General features: G+C 48.1%; 1 protein-coding gene across 1 annotated transcript in view; it reads right to left on the bottom strand.

Annotated features, from left to right (window-relative positions):
* Window positions 1–20249, bottom strand: part of RSRC1 (arginine and serine rich coiled-coil 1) — a 147551-nt gene that overhangs the window by 73504 nt on the left and 53798 nt on the right. The window contains exon 8 of the mRNA XM_054166456.1: window positions 9069–9105. Coding sequence (XP_054022431.1) covers window positions 9069–9105 — 37 coding nt within the window. The remainder of the gene's footprint in view (window positions 1–9068; window positions 9106–20249) is intronic.

Here is a 20249-nt window from a genome sequence, read left to right as displayed (position 1 = left end):
GAGACAGAGAAATACCTTTTTTTTCCCCTTTAATGGAGGTAAAAGTCAGGGAAAGAAGATAATGATGAAGTGAGAAGTAGTTCTTAACTAGCAACACATCACCCTACGGAGAACAGCCAGTGGCATCTGCTGAGGCAAGAGCTGCCCAGGCACAGCCAGGACAAGAAAGAGCTGCTCCTGCACAGAAAGGTCTGGAAAACTCCTCCAAGCTGTATGCTCCTGTTTGGTGTCACCCCTCTGAGACTGCCAATCAGCAAAATGGGGCAGGAAAGAGCAGAAAAGGGAATGATGTGGCCCAGTCCTTAAAATTCAGAGCCCAGGAATGGCAAACTTGCCAGCATGGCTATGGACACCCAGCTGAAGCTCCTCAAGAACTTCTTGAGGTGTTAGAGTTTCCTGGTGGTTTGGCCAGGAGCTCTTCACCCAGCTGAATGTTCAGACACAGCTGAGCTCAAACAGGGAACTGTGTCCAGAGAAGGGCCACGAGGAGGAGCAGAGGGCTGGAGCTGCTCTGCTGTGAGCACAGCCTGAGGGAGTTGGGGTTGTGCAGGCTGGAGAGGAGAAGGCTCCCAGGAGACCTCCTTGTGGCCTTCCAGGATCTGCAGGGGGCTGCAAGCAAGCTGGGGAGGGACTTGTGAGGGTGTCAGGGAGGGATAGGACTGGGGGGGATGGAGCACAACTAGAAGTGGGGAGACTGAGATTGGCTGTGAGGAGAAGTTGTTGCCCAGGAGGGTGGTGAGAGCCTGGCACAGGCTGCCCAGGGAGGTGGTGGCAGCCTCCTGCCTGGAAGTGTTTGCAGTCAGGCTGGAGGTGGCTGTGAGCAACCTGCTGTGGGGTGAGGTGTCCCTGCCCATGGCAGGGGGCTGGGGCTGGCTGAGCCTTGAGGTCCCTTCCAAGCCTGGCAGATCTGTGACCCTGTGAGGCTGGAGAGCAGGAGGCTGTGCTGAGGCTGAGAGCTGCACTGTGCTGCTCAAGGGCTGCTTGCTGCCTGCCCGGCCCGGGGTTGTCTGCCTGAAATACGACCCCGGAGATGAAGCCCTACAGGGGACAGAGCAAACACAACAGCAGGAGCTGCTGTTTGTCAGCAGCCCTGCCCCAGCCACCGAGGTAAAAATGATCAGTGCGCTAATATAGGCCTCTATTGATCTATTGAGCAAACACAACAGCAGGAGCCCTGACAGTTCTGTGATTCTATGATATTGTCCCTAGGCATGATGGACACTTTGACATGTGCCACGTCCTGACAGCACAGGATTAAGAAACTCCTTTCCTTCCATCATCCACTGCATAAGGTTGGGCTCCATGATTCAGAGATTCACAGAATGGCTTGGGTTGGAAAGGACCTGAAAGCTCATCCAGTTCCAGCCCCCTGCCATGGGCAGGCCCACCAGCCCAGGCTGCTCAGGGCCACATCCAGCCTGGCCCTCAACACCTCCAGGCAGGAGGCAGCCACAGCCTCCCTGGGCAGCCTGTGCCAGGCTCTCCCCAGCCTCACTGCCAAGACTTTCTGGATTCTTTCATAGAATCACAGCATGGCAGTAGTTGCAAGGGACCTGCAGAGATTGAGTTCAACCCCACTGCAAACCAGGACCACTTAGGGTAGGGCACACAGGGAAAACCAGAACAAGAGGACACAGTCTCAGGCTGCGCCAGGGGAGGTTCAGGCTAGATGTTAGGAAAAAGTTCTATACAGAAAGAGTGATTGCACATTGGAATGGGCTGCCTGGGGAGGTGGTGGAGTCACCATCATTGGAGGTGCTCAGGAGGAGACTTGATGGGGTGCTTGGTGCCGTGGGTTAGTTGTTTGGGTGGTGTTGGATTGGTTGATGGGTTGGACGCGGTGATCTTGAAGGTCTCTTCCAACCTGGTTTATTCTATGGATTCTATGGATTCTAACATCCAGGCAGGTCTGGAAGCTCTCCACACCAGGAGACTCCATAACCCCCCTGGGCAGCCTGCTCCAGGCCTCCAGCAGCCTCACACCAAACAACTTTCTCCTCCTGCCCAGATGGAACCTCCTGGCTGCCACTTTGTGCCCCTTGCCCCTTGGCCTGTCCCTGGGCACCACTGAGCAGAGCCTCACAATGGAAAGCTTTACCCTCACGTTGAGGTGGAACGTCCTGTGATTGAGCTCACGTCCATTGCCCCTCATCCTATCCCTGCCTGTCACTGAGCAGCGCCTGGCTCCATCCTCCTGACAGCCACCCTGCAGTTGTGTCAGTGATTTTCCTTCAGAACTCAAATCATTTTGCATATTGCTGTGGAAATGCTCCTTTGAAAGCAGGAGAAGGTAATGTGAAATCATTTTCAGCGAGAATCACTGAGTAAAAGCGAGGCAAACGGCTTTCAGGCTGCCAGTGGAGCCAGAAAATGGATTAACTGGTCACCAGAAATAGAGTCGTGAATTGCATTGGAAAAAAGAGAAAAAGCCAACATAAAAAATCAGCAAATCCAGGTCTTTTTAAAAGGAAAATTTACTGTGAATGTTACAGGCAGCCATAAACCCTGCTTGGCTTCTTTAATCAGAGAGAAAACACAGATGAGCTTGGATCGAGATAGATGCTAAAGGCCAGCAAAAAAAATCACCCCCCATTTATTGCCCAGCAGCACAAAATATCACCTCTTACATTTACATCTTCATGGCAATCCAATAACCATCAGCCCCCGACAAAAATCAATGCCTTGAGAAATAGAGGAGAGGGTGGGCTTTTTCCCCTGCCCCAGCCAACACCTTCCCCTGATTTATGACTCCACAAATTAATGCATTTCCTAATGTGCCCTGAGAAAATTATTTGGATTGTGAAGCTTTGGTGCTGAATTTGAAGTGGGAAAGAGAATCCTTTGGAGTATTGCGGGGCAAGTGCTGATCTCAAATGAAAGGCAGCGAAGGTAATGAGGATCTCCAAGGCTTTCAAGAATTATAAGGTTGTCAATATTTAGCTTCTAAATATGGATTCCTGTTTATCTTTTAGCACTCTTTCATATTTCCAGTCCATTAGGTTACAAGAAAATAGTCTGTAGCTCTGACAGCAGCAGCAGATAAATCCAGGGCCTCAAAACAAGTTTGTTAACAGATTATTATTTAACTGCTATTAGTATTAAGCTGCTCTTAACATTATCATTAACCTGCTCTTAACATTACTATTATTAAACTGCTCTTAATATTTTCATTAAACTGCTCTTACTGAGCTGCTCTTAATAGTATTATTAAGCTGCTCTTAATATTATCATTAAACTGCTCTTAATATTATCATCAAACTGCTCTTACTATTATTAAGCTGCTCTTGTGATTATTAAGCTGTTCTTATTAAGCTGTTCTTATTAAGCTGCTCTTAATATTATTAGTATTAAGCTGCTCTTAATATTATTATTAAGCTGCTCTTGTGACTATTAAGCTGCTCTTATTAAGCTGCTCTTCATATTATTAGTATTAAACTGCTCTTAATAGTATGATTATTGGACTGCTCTGAATACTGCCATTAAACTGCTTTTCTTAAGCTGGTCTGCATAAAAAGAAAGAAAGGGAAAAACCCTTTAAAAGGATTAATTTGCTGAAATAATTAGACTAATAACTAATCACATTTCAGCTAAACTGTTTGTTTCCTCAAGACAATCCTCCCAGGCAATACCTCTAAACCTGGGGCTGGGGAAGCAGCCACTGCACTCCATAAACTTCCTCTCCATCAAAGACCTTCGTATGAAAGATCTTCGTAGAAAATGATGAGGAGGAGAGGAAAAAAAACCCCTTAAAAGGGATTAATTTGCTGAAAGCTTCAATAATTAGGCTAATAACTAATGACATTTCTGATAAAGAGTTTGTTTCCTCGAGACAACCCTCCTAGGCAAGGCACCGAAACCCGGGGCTGGGGAAGCAGCCGCCGCACTCCATGAAGTTCCTCTCTATCGAAGATCTTCATAGAAAATCACGAGAAGAAGAGGAGGGAGGAAAAAAACCCTTTAACAAGATTCATTTGCTAAAAACTTCAATAATTAGACCAATAACTAATCACATTTCTGCTAAAGAGTTTGTTTCCTCGAGACAACCCTCCTAGGCAAGGCATCTAAACCCCGGGGCTGGGGAAGCAGCCGCCGCACTCCATGAAATTCCTCTCTATCAAAGATCTTCATAGAAAATCATGAGGAGGAGAAAAAACAAACCTCTGAAAGGATTAATTTGCTGAAAGCTTCAATAATTAGACTAATAATTAATGACATTTCTGCTAAACTGTTTGCTTCCTCAAGGCAACCCTCCTAGGCAAGGCACCTAAACCTGGGGCTGGGGAAGCAGCCACTGCACTCCATAAACTTCCTCCCTATCAAAGATCTTCATAGAAAATCATGAGAAGAAGAGGAGGGAGGAAAAAATATCAGCCTTAAAAAAGATTAATTTGCCAAAATCTTCCATGATTAGACTAATAACTAATGACCTTTATGCTGGAGAGTTTGTTTCCTCAAGACAATCCTCCTAGGCAAGGCACCGAAAGCCCGGGGCTGGGGAAGCAGGCGCCGCACTCCATGAACTTCCTCTCTGTCAAAGATCCTCATCGAAAATCACGAGGAGGAAAAATCAAACTAACCTTAGCAAAGATCAATTTGCTGCAAGTTTGAATAATTAGACTAACAACTAATCACCTTTGTGGCAAAGAATTTCTTCCCTCGAGACCAGCCTCCCAGGCAAGGCACTCAAAGCCGGGGCTGAGGGAGCCGCGCTCCATAAAGTTCCCCTCTCTATTTTCTTCCACCATATGCAGAGACCCAGAATATGAAATCAGAAACATTTTTACACACTCCCATACTTCAGGGCGAGCTAACAGCATTTTCCTCGTCGAAAGCACTTCATCTTCGTGTCTCTGCGAGGCAGAGCCGGTGCATAATAATGTAATTCATATCGCCTAAATGCTATTTTGGGAGCCTCGCCTCATTTCTCAAACTCCCTGACCTTTACGATTCCCTAAACTTTTATTTCCCTCATTATTCTGAACAGATTTCATTACATATTTCGAACGTAAACACCCCACCACCACCCCCCCCCGAATGAGGAGGGGGGGCCCTTCGGCGCGCGGGGCCGCGGCGGAGGTGGGAGCCGGGCCGCATTAATTTCCCTCTCCTGTGCCGGCGACCGCGCTCCCGTCGCGGGGAAAAAAAACAGAGGAGAAAGTTTTATACTCGGCTGCCATAAATCACCGCCGAGAAAAATGAGCAGAGCTGGTGGCTAACTCATCTCCCGGCATTGGGGGAAAATGAAATTCACTGGCATACCTATCAAGCCCGCAATCACCGGCAGATAATGTCTTCTTAGCTCTATCTGCACTTTCCGATTTAATTTCCTCCCTGCCCTTGACATCCACAGATACCATTAAGATTAAGCGCGCGGGGCGCGGGAGCGCTTCCCGCGGCTTGATGTATGGGGGCCCGGGCGCTAAATGGAATATCATCATTTGAAAATTAATGCAATATTTCTTTTGTTAGGCTTGCCTTCCCCCCCCCTACCCCCACCCCCTTTTTTTTTTCAGCGTGGGACACACACACGCGCGCAGAGAGAGAGGCAGCCGAAGGCTTCGGGGTGCCCGTCATTTCCCCGGCAGAACGCGGCGCAATTACGGCGAGCTCCGCGGGCGGTCAGAGGTCACCCAAATTACTACATCATTTAATGAGTGGAGAGATCAAAACGGAGCGGCGCCGCTGCCGCCCAGAGACGCCTCGCAGCCCCGCTACATCAAATGTGATGGAATCATTAGAGTAATAAGCATGGAAATCTGTTTGCAGATTAACCTCTGGTTCCAGGCCGCTTTCATCCGGCGGGGCGCCGCGCAAACCTTGTCGGCTTTTCATCAGCAGCCATCAAATTACCGCCGGGCGCGGGCGGACCGCCGCCGCAAACGGCACCTCCCGGCGTGGGGGGCTTGGGATGGGTGTCCAGAGAAGGGCAGCAAAGCTGGGGAGGGGTCTGGAGCATAAGTCCTATGAGGAGAGGCAGAAGGAGCTGGGGGTGTTCAGCCTGGAGAAGAGGAGGCTCAGGGGAGACCTTCTTGCTCTCTCCAACTACCTGAAGGGAGGTTGGAGCCAGGTGGGGGTTGGTCTCTTCTCCCAGGCACCCAGCAGCAGAACAAGAGGACACAGTCTCAAGCTGTGCCAGGGGGAAGTTTATCATAGAATCAGCCAGGTTGGAAGAGACCTCCAAGATCATCCAGTCCAACCTATCACCCAGCCCTATCCAATCAGCTAGACCACGGCACTGAGTGCCTCATCCACACCTCCTTGTGTGTACACAAATTCCATACATCTCCAGTAAAAAAGGTTCTCTGCAGATCCTTCTGATCCAAGCAGAACCCATGGCAGAGGAATCCATCTTTCACCCCCATGCACAAATGCAGCCAAGCAAAGCATTCTCTCATGGATATTCATAAGCTATTGGTCTGCAGCTGAATCATTACCTAACGTGAACCTGATCCAAAGCCTGCTGAAGGATCATGCTGCTGTTCAGCCTGGAGAAGAGAAGGCTCCAGGGAGACCTCAGAGCAGCCTTCCAGTACCTGAAGGGGCTCCAGGAGAGCTGGGGAGGGACTCTGGACAAGGGCTGGGAGTGCCAGGACAAGGGACAATGGCTTTGAGCTGGGAGAGGAGAGACTGAGACTGGAGATGAGGAAGAAATTCTTTGCAGTGAGGGTGGGGAGAGAGTGGCAGAGGCTGCCCAGGGAGGCTGTGGCTGCCTCCTCCCTGGAGGTGTTGAAGGCCAGGCTGGATGAGGCCTTGAGCAACCTGGGCTGGTGGGAGGTGTCCTTGCCCATGGCAGGGGTTGGAGAAGATGATCTCTGAGGTCCCTTCCAACTTGAGCCATTCTGTGACATTAGTTACGAGTTAATGCCCTTGACACACACTCCCTCTGACACATGATGCAGGCCAAAGTGTCAATAGTGATCCCCAGCAGCTTCCTTGGTGGAGTCTCACACAAGTGCTTCCATAGGGACCTTCAGGAATGCTTGATCCGCACCTGCTGGGGGTTATTGATCCCCACACCAGGCAGGGAGCACCCACATCCTTGGCAGACACTGCCTCTGTTCTCACAAACCACTGCTGGCCTCACCAGGCTATTAATGACAGGCTGCTCTTCATCTCTTCAGGCGGGCAGGCTCTGCTGCTTGGCCACAAGGACGAGCAGGTTATGGCTGTGGAATGCTCTACAAGAGACACAGATAAGGTCTCTCTAATGAATAAGCCACGGGGATGGCTCCATGGCTCTTTTTTAGCAGAGTTATTAATAGAAGAGCGGAGCACTTTGGACTGGCAGATGCAGAATCATCAAGCACAAGGGTCAAACAGTTCCTTAGGATTTGGTCCTTGGAGCTGGCCAAGCAGAATGCAGCAAATCACCACCAAACTTGCAGGGACAGAAGATCAATTCCCCTCTGCTTAGAGCTCTGCACTTTCTTCTCTTAATTAGATAAAAATAAAACATGGTCCTGAGCAGATGGAGCTGTGGGGGTCAGCAGGGAGTGTGACTGTGGCCTGCTTTGCAGGGGGTACTGGGTGACAGCCAAGTCAATAGGAGCCAGGGAGTGCCCAGGTGGCCAAGAAGGCCAACAGCAGCCTGGCTTGGATCAGCACTGGTGTGGGCAGCAGGAGCAGGGCAGGGATGATGCCCCCACACTCAGCACTGGTGAGGCTGCATCTTGAATACTGGATTTAATTTTGGGCTTCTCACTCCAAGGAGGACACTGAGGAGCTGGAGCAGGGCCAGAGAAGGGCAACTGAGTTGGGGAACAGGGCTGGGGAGGAGCAGCTGAGAGCTGGGGGTGTTCAGCCTGGAGAAAAGGAGGCTGAGAGGAGACCTTCTGGCTCTCTACACTTCCCTGAGAGGAGGCTGGAGCCAGGCGGGGTTGGTCTCTTCTCCCAAGGAACAAGAGAGAGGACAAGAGGAAATGTCCTAAAGTTGCAGCAGGGCACGTTTAGGCTGGACATGAGAAGAAACTTCTTGTCTGAAAGGGTTCTCCAAGCCTGGCCCAGGCTGCCCAAGGAGGTGTCTGAATCCCCATCCCTGGAGGTGTTTCAAGAGGCAGAGCTGTGGTGCTGAGGGCCACGGGTCAGCCCCAGCTTTGGCAGTTAGAGACTGGTTGGCCTGGGTGATCTAAAGGATCTTTTCCAACCAAACCCATCCCATGCCTCTATGATCTGATCTGTTTTGAGGAACTCCTAAATGACTGCTGATGACATCCTCAGCTCAAGCCCCTTCAGCCTTGTTCCCACTTTTGATCCACTGATTAAGGTTTCCCCCCCCACACCCCATGCTAGCCCTAACCTCCCCATCCCTTGCTCCTTGAAGAGCTTTACTTGAAACCCCCCAAAACAGTTTGCCTCTCAACCCTTCTTTTCCTCCAGAGCAGTGATTGGGATTTCAGTGGATTCATTATTCATTAAGCCAAGAGAAGGGGCTGGGGGGGGGGCTGGAAAACAGTAAATAAAGCAAGGCACAAAGCTGCACACTTCTGTCAAAGCCTTCAAACCACTAAACCACACCAGATTTATGCATGCAGCACTTGATTGTCTGCAGGGCTTTTCCTCTGGTGCTTGGCTGGTTGGGGTTTGGGTTGGGGATTTTTTTTGCCTTCTTTGTTTTGTTTTAATCACAGGTTTGCTGTTTTCAGATCAGGGGATGCCAAAAAATCCCACCCCAAACCCTTTGGTTTTGTTTGTGATTGTTTATGATTAAGGCAGTCATCAATCCAAGGATTGTAGTCCAGCTCATTTCATCTCCACATCAAAAAAATAAAGGGAAAGAAGAAAAAAAAAAAAAGAGGGGGGGAAAAAAAAAAAAGAGGGAAAAAAAGAGGAAAAAAAAAGAGAGAAAAAAAGTAATTTAAAATAAAAATAATAAAAAATTTAAATTAAAATTCCCTTGAAATGGGAAGATAAATGAAAGTGGAAGTGCCTTCACAGAATAACAGTAAGCTGACCCTCTGGGAAATGGTTGACTTTCTCAATTCAAGGTATTCAAAGCTCATTCAAAAGTGTTCATTTGGAATGCAGATATCAAAGATGATGCAAATGTTCAAGAGAAAATTAAAACTTACCAGATGTTCTAATCCAGCTTTGATGTTGCCAGGGTCCCTGTAACAGAAGAACAGAAGTTCTAAATAGTTGCTAAACCCTTGTCTGCAGTGATTTCTCTGTAACTCAGGGATGTCAGAGCCAGCTCATTTCTCCAGCGTGGACAATTCTTTACTTGCAGGATCTGAATCGTTAAGCATCCATTACCTTAATGCACAGCTACAGAAGCAGCTCAGCCCTGCCCTGAAATGGCCTTGAGGCACTCACAAGCCAGGCATGCTGGGGGCTGGAAGGGACCTCTGGAGCTCCCCCAGCCCAAGCCCTGCTCCAGCAGGGCACCCCCAGCAGCTTGCCCAGCAGCACAGTGCCCAGGGGGGGTTGGAAGCTCTCCACACCAGGAGACTCCACAACCCCCCTGGGCAGCCTGCTCCAGGCCTCCAGCAGCCTCAGCCCAAACAACTTTCTCCTCCTGCTCACATGGAACCTCCTGGCTGCCACTTTGTGACCCTTGGGCTGTCCCTGGGCAGCACTGAGCAGAGCCTGGCCCCAACCTCTTGCCCCCCAGCCTTTAGCTCTTGCTGAGCATTGCTCAGCTGCCCTCTGGGGCTGCTCTTCTGCAGGCTCTCAGCCCCAGGGCTCTCAGCCTTTGCTCCTCACAGAGCTGCTCCAGGCCCCTCAGCAGCTCTGCAGCCTCCCCTGGGCTCTCTCCAGCAGTTCTCTGTCCCTCTTGAACTGGGCAGCCCAGAACTGGCCCCAGGACTGCAGCTGTGGCCTCACCAGGGCAGAGCAGATAGGGCTGAGATTTGTCTGTGACTTTTGCTGTCCCTTGCAAAGCCTACTGAAATAAGCAGCTCTGGGCTGAAGTCAGAGCTGGAAACAGGAACCTGCAATTGTACAGAAACCACAACAATGCAGCATGTAGAAAGTTCAGTGGAATATGATGGGAGAATCCATGTCCAAAAACTGCATCAGGGACTGCCTGAGGCCCAGACTCAAGCCTGCTCAGGGGAGAACTTCAAATCTGAAGTTCCATCTGACCAGTGACCCCACCAACATCACAGCCACGTGCTTCTGGTCCACATGTTGCTGATAGGGAGAAAAGATGTTTCCCTGTCTTGGCTTTTCTTGCATGGAACTGAACAAAGGCAATGACCTGGCCCTGACTGCTCTGCTCCTGCTGTCTTCCATCTCTACAGGAAAACAAACTTCTTTGTTGTGAGAGTGCTGGAGCAGGACCTGTTGTGCCAGGTCAAGGAGGGATGGTTTGAAACTAAAAGAGAGAGATTCAGCCTGGAGAGGAGGAGGAGGAGGAGATTTTTGCCGTGAGGGTGCTGCGACCCTGAGCCAGCTTGCCCAGAGAAGTGGCAGATGCCCCATTCCTGGTCAGGCTAGGGGGGGCACAGAGCAACCTGCTCTAGTTGCAGCTGCCCCTGCTGACTGCAGCACTAGAGTAGACTAGAATAGACTAGACTAGACTAGAATAGAATAGACCAGACCAGGTTAGAAGAGACCTTCAAGATCATGGTGTCCAACCTATCATCCAACACCATCTAATCAACTAAACCATGCAACCAAGCACCCTGTCAAGTCTCCTCCTAAATACCTCCAATGATGGTGACTCCACCACCTTCCTGGGCAGCCCATTCCAATAGGCAATCACTCCCTCTGTGTAGAATTTCTTCCTAACATCCGGTCTGAACCTCCCCTGGCACAGCCTGAGACTGTGTCCTCTTGTTCTGGTGCTGGGTGCCTGGGAGAAGAGACCAACCCCCACCTGGCTGCAGCCTCCCTTCAGGGAGTTGGAGAGAGCAAGAAGGTCTCCCCTAAGCCTCCTCTTCTCCAGGCTAAGCAACCCCAGCTCCCCAGATGACCTAGGAAGGTCCCTTCCAACCCAACCCAGTTGGGGCTCTAGGACTCTCTCTTTACGGCGCTCCTCTCCAGGAGGACTGCGACGCCGGAGGCGCACAAACCCGCTCTCAGCTACGAAACAGAAATCAAAGGTGTTAACAGTGAAGCTTTCTGTGGACATCTGTGTCAGACTGAGCTGCAGCAACAGGTCTGCCTCTGCACAGGGCACTAGCAGAAGGCCAGCAGCGAGCAGAGCACGCTTTCCACCGCCACTAAAGCGGAAACGCTGCCACCCTTAAACCAGCGAGACAAAAACCACGCCACGGCTTCGCCGCTGGTGGACGCGCGGCGGCCCCAGGCCGGGCTGGCAGGTTTCATTGGGAGTGACAGGTGCCAGAGGGTTTGGTCAGGAGAAGCTCAACCTCGCCCTGCTTCGTCTGCTAAGGGCTTCCCTGCTGCCCCAGCGCCCGGCTCCCCGCGCCGCCGGCCCTCCCCGCGCCGCGCCGCCGGCCCTCCCCGCCCTGCGCCGCCTCAACTACAAATTGGATGAACAGCCAGTGACACTTTTTCAATATTATTGCATTAAAGCAAGTGGATTTTGATTGATAACCTAATATTCAACTAATGCAAAGCATCAATCACGGCGAGTATATTAATTATTTAATATTGCAGCCTAATTCAGGAATCGATGTGCCGCGGGAGGGGAAGGGAAACTCGCCGTTCCCAGAAGGCTGGAGACAGGCAATGATTAAAAAAGCCCAACCCCACCAACCCCAGGCCCAGCCCTGCTCTGCTCCTGTGTGCCAGCTCGATACAGATCTTTATTCATTTGCCAATAATCTTGTCGCATTTTCCACTTCAGGACCTTTGTTATCAGTTTTGAGGCCTCTAATTGAATTAAGGGCTGCTGCCGGCACGGGGCGAAGGGACTTGCACAGATATTGATGAAGTCATGACAGGGACAGTGCTGCAGACAGACCACTAACAGGGCAGGCTCAGGTCCTTAGCTGGCAGCTCCTGGTGCCTGCTCCCGAGCTAATTCAATCCTCTAAGGCTATTTAGCACCTCAAAAATAAGGGGGGGGGGGGGGGGGGGGGGGGAGGGGGGAAGTGATTTCTATTTAGATATTGCATGGGGGTGGATAATAAATTCCTGCTTCAAAACACAGAATCATGGTGTAAGGAAAATGCATCTTTTTCCTCTTGCTTCAGTCACAGCAGGGACTGGGATTCTTGGTTCAAACTACACCATATTGCTTTAAGGAGAATGCAGCTTTTCCTCCTGCTTCATTCGTGCTATGGAGTGAGGCTCTTACTGCAAACCACCAACTGCTGGGGTGAGGAAAGTGCCTCTTTGCCTCTTGCTTCATACCTGGGTGTGGACTCCACTTATTGTTTTGAAACAACATCATGGTGAAAGGAAAAAAAATCACAGAATGTGTCTGGCTGGAAGAGACCTCAAAGGTCATCCAGTCCAACCTTCAAGGCACTAAACCTTGCCCCTAAGCACCAGCTCCACACAGGGCCTGGACACCCCCAGGGATGGTGACTCCAGCACTGCCTTGGGCAGACTATTCCAATGTTTTGAGAACCCTTTCAGTGAGGAAATATTTCCTGAGATCCAGCCTGAACCTGCCCTGCTGCAGCTTGGAACCATTTCCTCTGGTCCTGTCCCTTGCCACCAAGAGGCTGCCCTCTCCTGCTCAGACCTCCCTGCAGGGAGCTGCAGAGAGCAATGAGGTCTCCCTCAGCCTCCTCTTCTCCAGCCTGAACACCCCCAGCTCCCTCAGCCCCTCCTCACAGCCCAGGTGCTCCAGGCCCTTCTCCAGCCTCACTGCCCTTCTCTGGACCTGCTCCAGCCCCTCAGTGTCCTTCCTGGAGTGAGGGGCCCAGAACTAAACACAACACTTGAGATGTGGCCTCACCTTGAGTGGATTGAGGTGGGAGTTGGTCTCTTCTCTCAAGGAACAAGAGAAAATGGCCTCAAGTCGCATCAGGCACGGTTTAGGCTGGACATGAGAGACAATTTCTTCCCCAAAAGAGTGGCTAAGTCCTGAAACAGGCTGCCCAGGGAAGTGGTGAATTTGCCATCTCTGGTAGCGGTCCAAAATGTGTAGAAGTGGCACTGAGGGACATGATTCAGGGGTGTCCCAGCAGCCTTAAAACAGTTCCTCCTCCTGTTCAGATGAACTTCTGATGTTCCAGTTGGTGCCCATTGCCCCTTGGCCTGTCCCTGGGCACCACTGGACAAAGCCTGGTGCCACTCTCCTGCCACCACCCACCCTTGAAGTATTGATCAGCATTGATGAGATCCCCCTCAGGCTGCTCTCCTCCACACTCCCCAGCCCCAACTCTCTTCAGCCTTTCCTCCTCACAGAGGTTTCAGTGCCCTCAGCATCTCTGGAGCCCTTTGCTGTGCCCTCTCCAGCAAGTCCCTGGAGTCCCAAGAGCTGGACACAGTGCTCCAGCTGCAGCCTCAGCAGGGCAGAGCAGAGGGGGAGGAGAACCTCCCTAGACATGCTGGACATGCTTTTCCTGCTGCACCCCAGGATGCCCTTGGCCTCCTTGGCCACAAGGGCACAGTGCTGGCTCCTGGGCATCCTTAATGCCTTTAATAGCTGTAGCTCCTTGTATCTAAACCCTGTTTTCTGCCATTACTGGAGATGCAACCAATCAATCAAATGACTGCAAAATAAAACAGTGAAAATAATTTATCAGTGCAAAGCCAATATCAGAGAGGTCAGAGGGCAGACTGAGACTGGAGATTAGGAAGGAACTCTCAACAGTGAGGGTGGGGAAACACTGCAACAGGGAGGCTGTGGATGCCCCCTTCCTGGAGGTGCTGAAGGCCAGGCTGGATGAGGCCTTGAGCAACCTGGGCTGGTGGGAGGTGTCCCTGCCCCTGGCAGGGGGTTGGAACTGGATGACCTTTCAGGTCACTCCCAGGCCAAACCATTCTATGAATCTCTGGGTTATGGGTGAGGAGAAACAGAGGACAATACCTGGCTGTGATCCTGACAAGCCAGAAGAACTTCACTAACCCCAAACCCAACATAATTTATCATCTTATAACTCCCTTTTGCAGACAAGAGCTCAACAAGCTGAGATGGAGCTAAAGTAACAGTTTGCTGCTGCTCTTTCTGATCTTCTGTGCAGAACAAATCCTCATCAAAGAGAGCAAATGGTCAGGGAATCCTGCATGCTGCCAGGAAAAGCATCCATGATAGATTTGAGCAAGTGTGGAGGGTTGTTTTGCTCTAGCTTAAGATCAGATTCAAACACCCTGGAATGGATCCTGACGTGGAAAAGAGTCCAAAGCTGGTGGTGTTGTGCTCAGGGGCTCCCTCCCTCCAGTCATCCAAAGGATGAAAGGTAAGAAGTGGGGCCAATCACTCATCAATGAAAATGGAGCAAAGACTCAAGATGATCATATGGAGGTCACTTATCAAAAGCAGGAAGAAAAGGAGGAGTCAGCCCCCCACAAACACACCTGCAATGACTTGGAGCTGCTGAAGGACTCAGCAGAACGTAATGCAAGCTGCAATGAACCCTGCTGAAAACCAGGGACTTGAGACAGGACACGAAGTGAAACTGTTCCCAGGATGTGTTAGCCTACAGAGAAGAAAAATTGGTACCCAAGAGACCTTCTCAAATATTCAGGAGGGAGGAAAAATAGATAAGAGTGGCTGACAAAGTCAGGATTTGATGCAGCAGAGATAAGTCCTGAAACTAAACAGAGGGGCAAAAGCTTGAAAGATAGAGTCCTAGAATTGTTTGGGTTGCAAAACACCTCTAAGACCACCGAGTCCAACACCACCGTGGCCAGCAGACCCTGTCCTGAAGTAGTCTTGGTGGAATCAATATTTTCAAACACACCCTACCAAAACAAACAAAAAAATCCCATTCATTATTCATCAGATCAATAAGAGCCAAAATAACCCCAAAGCTCCTCATGCTCTTTTACCAAGACCTCAGGTCAGCTATGCAAGCTCCAGCAGCTACCACAGCAGATTACACAGCATCCCCCCAGGGTAGGGGATGGAACCTCTGGAGCTCCCCCAGCCCAAGCCCCTGCTCCAGCAGGGCACCCCCAGCAGCTTGCCCAGCAGCACAGTGCCCAGGGGGGGTTGGAAGCTCTCCACACCAGGAGACTCCACAACCTCTCTGGGCAGCCTGCTCCAGGCCTCCAGCAGCCTCACCCCAAACAACTTTCTCCTCCTGCTCACATGGAACCTCCTGGCTGCCACTTTGTGCCCCTTGGCCTGTCCCTGGGCAGCACTGAGCAGAGCCTGGCCCCAGCCTCTTGCCCCCCAGCCTTTAGCTCTTGCTGAGCATTGCTCAGCTCCCCTCTGGGGCTGCTCTTCCCCAGTGTCCTGTTCTGCACTCTGGGTTCCCTTCCCAAAGAGTAAAACATCATTAATCAGCATAAGCAAGCACCAGTAATTAAGCTTCAGGCTTTGGAATGTCACTGCCTCTGTTAACCAGATTATTTGGTGGTCTGAAATAAATTAGACAGCTTTGGCCTGGATTCCCTTTTCTGTGACATTATTTAGTAGCTATTCAATTAAAGCACATCCTGTAGGTGAAAGTGTACAAAAACAAGTCCACAATGAACATCTGCAGCAGTAGGCAGTGTTGCTAATTAGGGCAATGAAGCTGGAGAAGGCTCTGGAGAGCAGGGCTGGAGAGGAGCAGCTGAGGGAGCTGGGGGTGTTCAGCCTGGAGAAAAGGAGGCTGAGGGGAGACCTCATTGCTCTCTACAGCTCCCTGAAAGGAGGCTGGACCCAGGTTAGGCTCTGCTCCCAAGAAGGAGAAGAAATGTCCTCAAGTTGCCCCAGGGGAGGTTTAGGTTGGCCATGAGGAACAATTTCTTCCCCAAAGAGGTTGCCAAGGCCTGGCCCAGGCTGCCCAGGGCAGTGGTGGAGTCTCCATCCCTGGAGAGGTTTCAAAGCCTTGGAGATGTGGTGCCGAGGGCCATGGTTTAGGGGTGAGCTGGCAGTGCTGGGGTAAGGGTAGGACTGGATGACCTTGGAGGCTGGCACCAGGTGGGGGTTGGTCTTTTCTCCCAAATACCAAGTGACAGGACAAGGGCAAATGTCCTCCAGTTGCTCTAGGGGAGGTTTACTTTGAATGTTAGCAGAAGCTTCTTGACTGAAAGGGTTCTCCAAGCCTGGCCCAGGCTGCCCAGGGAGATGGCTGCAAGATTCAGGTGTGGAGGGACAGAATCCAGGACCAGATTTGGTAGAATTTGGCAATGGTTGGAGGACTCAAGGATCTCCAAAGGTCTTTTGCACCCAAACCAACTGCCCAAGTCCATAATTAGCAGAAAGCAGCTGAGAGCAGCAGCCCAGCAGGGTAAGGCAGAGAAGCCTGCACTGAATGCTAACCAAAGGGGAGCAAGTTTGACTGTTGGGGAGCACAGGCAGAGAGAGGAGTCCCCGGACCAGCAGAGAGTGTTGCAGGTTAATGAGGAACATCGGCAGAGTGCAGAGTAATTATCATAGCCAACACCTCACCATCTGGGCTGGGATGGCTGCAGAATACCAACACAGTGGCAGGCTGGCACTAATTACACAGGGATTTGTATTAGCATGCTGCTAATGGACAAACAGTGCTGGAGATAATTAATAATAATAGTTGGAGAGATCACTGCACGCTGCTGAGAGATAACACACTGCTGATGGACAACACTTCCCTTAGCCCACTGCTAATGGGGAATTAATAATAGTGATAGAGACTATTAATAACAGTTCTGTAGAGGATTTCATGGTGCTCAGATGTTTCTGCTGGCCTGCTGCTAATGGAGGATATTTCTGTAATTAATAATAACTACAGAGATCATTTCCCTGTGCTCAGGTATTTCTCCTGGCCTACCACTGATAGATAATATTTATACAGAGATTTATCAATATTTAGATAGAGTATTAATGATATTTCTATAGAATACATTTCACAGTGCTCAGGTGTTTCTCCTGGCCTACCACTAATGGATAATATTTATGTAACTAATAATAATTACATAGATCATGTCAGTGTGCTCAGGTATTTCTCCTGGCCTACCACTGAGAGATAACATTTATACAGAGAATTAGCAATACTTGGATAGAGTATTAATGATGTTTCTATAGAATACATTTCACAGTGCTCAGATGTTTCTCCTGGCCTACCACTAATAGATAATATTTATGTAATTAATAATAATTACATAGATCATGTCACTGTGCTCAGGTATTTCTCCTAGCCTACTGTTAATAGATAATATTTATATGGAGAACTAATAATATTTCTATAGAGTGGCATTAATATTCCTATAGATATTCATAATGGTTTCTATATTAAATATTTTATATGGGCATTAATCCTATTTATATATTAATTATATACACAATATTGATATGCTTCAATAATATTTATCCATCAATAATATACATCCATGAATAACATTTATATAGACATTAATGACATGTATATAGGCATTAATAACATTTATATAGGCATTAATAACATTTATATAGGCATTAATAACATTTATATGGTCAATTAATATTTAGCCCATTTCATGGTGCTCATAGATATTTCTATTAGCCTGCTGCTACTGCAGAATATTTCTGCAGAGAATTAACAGCATTTATATGGAGAAGAGTATTTGCATAGACAATTAATATTTAGATTCTTTTAATTGCTATTTAGATGGTTCAATGTTTAGATCATTTGCTAGTGCTCACAGACATTCCTCCTAGCCTGCTGCTGACAGAGACTACTCATACAGAGAATTATTAATATTTATAGAGAGAATCATTAATTGGTAGAGAGAATTAATAACATTTCTATCACTTCCTAATGTCCATCGATGTCTCTCCTAGCCAGCTGCTAATAAACACTATTCCTACAGACCCTAAAGAGTAACAACAGCAATAATTCTCTGTAGAGAATTAACAATATTGATGTCCAGATAATTTAATACTGCCCACAGATATTTTTGTAGGCTCCTGCTAATAGAGAATATTTATGCAGTGAGTAATAACTGCACCATCTCACAGTGTCCATATTTCTCCTAGCCTGCTGCAGAGAGATGCTAGTTATATAAATAATTAACAGCATTTCTGCAGACCATTCATGCTGCTGATCCACAGCCTACAGCTTCTAGGTATTAGCCCACAGGTAATAGATAATGTTTAGAGAGATGATTGGGAGCACCAATACAGATCACTCCACACTAATGGATAAGGCACTGCTCACTGCTCCTCTTTCTGTCAGTCTCCTGCCACTAACTGCTCCGTATACAAACAGCAAGAGTTACGCTGTCCTGCTGCTAACTGATGCCAGACTGCTCAGCTATTCCTGTTAGCCTCTTTCGGAGAGAGACTTAATGACAGCGACATCATTTCATCCTGCTCACCCCAATATCCTGCTCAGAGAGATCTCTATTGGCATACTGATGATAGGTAACTTTTATATGGGCAATTAATGATATTGATAATGCCACACCAATTGGCAATGGACTGCTCAGCTATTTCTATTAGCATACTGCTAATAATGCTTTCTGTTGGCATGCTGCTAATAGGTCGATTATATTGATAAGTAATAACATTGATACAGCTAACACTATCTCTATTAATACCCTGCTAATAAATCAGTATTTCTACAGATAAATAATAATCAGCTACCTATAGATTATTTCATAACAGACAATGCAATGCTAATAGATAATCCATTAGCACGGTGCTAATAGATCAATTTATATTGGTAATAACCTTTAAGTAGCTGATTTCATACAGCCAACACATTCTTTCTGTCAGCATCCTGCTGACTGATCAATTTTTCTTTAGATAATTAATAACATTCCTACAGAGATAATTAATAACTACATTCCTAGAGATGATTTCAGACTGCTAACAAATAATATCTCTATTAGCACCCCAATAGGTCAAATTAGATTGATCATTAATACCATTTGCACAGCTGCTAACAGATGAGGATCTCTGTCATCAATCATCATTGTTCTATAGATTATTTCATACAGCTAGGAGATAATATCTCTATTAGCACACTACTAATAAATCAAATTAGATTGATAATTAATAACATTTGCACAGCTGATTTCATGCAGCTAACCTCTGTTAGCATCCTGCTAAAGGAGCAGGATCTCTCTAATCAATCATCATTGGTCTATAGATTATTTCACACTGCTAGGAGATAACACTGCTAATAGATAATATTTCTATTAGCACACTAATAGATCAAATTAGATTGATCATTAGTAACATTTGCACAGCTGCTAACAGATGAGGATCTCTGTAATCAATCATCATTGCTCTATAGATTACTTCATACTGCTAGGAGATAATATCTCTACTAATAATAAGTCAAATTAGTTTGATAATTAATATTTGCATAGCTGATTTCATGCAGCTAACCTCTCTGTTAGCATCCTGCTAACAGATGAGGATCTCTGTCATCAATCATCATTGCTCTATAGATTATTTCATACAGCTAGGAGATAATATCTCTATTAGCACACTACTAATAAATCAAGTTAGATTGATAATTAACAACATTTGCACAGCTGATTTCATGCAGCTAACCTCTCTGTTAGCATCCTGCTAACAGATCAGGATCTCTGTCATCAATCATTACTGTTCCACAGATTATTTCACACTGCTAGGAGATAAAACACTGCTAATAGATGGCATCTCTATTGGCACCCCACTAATAGATCAGATTAGAGCGATAATTAATCACATCTGCAGAGCCGATTCCGTGCAGCTAACCTCTCTGTAAGCAGCCTGCTAATAGATCAGGATTTCTAGGGTGAACGGTAATGCCGGTATTGATCATCACCAATACTTCCATTAGCACCCTGCCAATAGATGAAGATCTCAGGCGCTCTGCTTCCCTCGGCTGCGCTCAGCTCCCAGCACCGGCGGGAAGCGAAGCCCGAGCCGGGGAGGACATTTCGACGTTCGCAGCGCCACAGCCCTTTGAGTCCAATCGATTTTCCGTGTGCTGAAAGCCCCTAAATCCTCCTCGTTCACCCAATTACTACTGTGCTTAACCTAATGAAATGTTATTCTGTGGCAACAATGCGACCCTGCCAACAAATTTGGGAGGAAACAGAAGATTAGAAACTTCCAGACAAAGCCTAAAAGTCCTGGAGAAAAGAGGCGAAATAAAATTAGCGCTCGGCGGGCTTTTGTTTTTTATTTGCAAGTATAAAACCCGAAGGAGAAACAAAAGCAGGGAACACAGCATCTGTCATATCAGAATATAAAAAGATGATCCTGGCACCAAATGAAAAAGCTCCTAATTCATTTGCAAATCAAGCCTGCCAGTTCTATTGCAAGCTGGCGGGAACTG

The sequence above is a fragment of the Dryobates pubescens genome, chromosome 13 (assembly GCF_014839835.1).
Source record: "Dryobates pubescens isolate bDryPub1 chromosome 13, bDryPub1.pri, whole genome shotgun sequence".
Taxonomy (NCBI): Eukaryota; Metazoa; Chordata; class Aves; order Piciformes; family Picidae; genus Dryobates; species Dryobates pubescens.
Note: the sequence above shows the minus strand (reverse complement) of the source record. Positions and strands in the feature narration are given on the sequence as shown.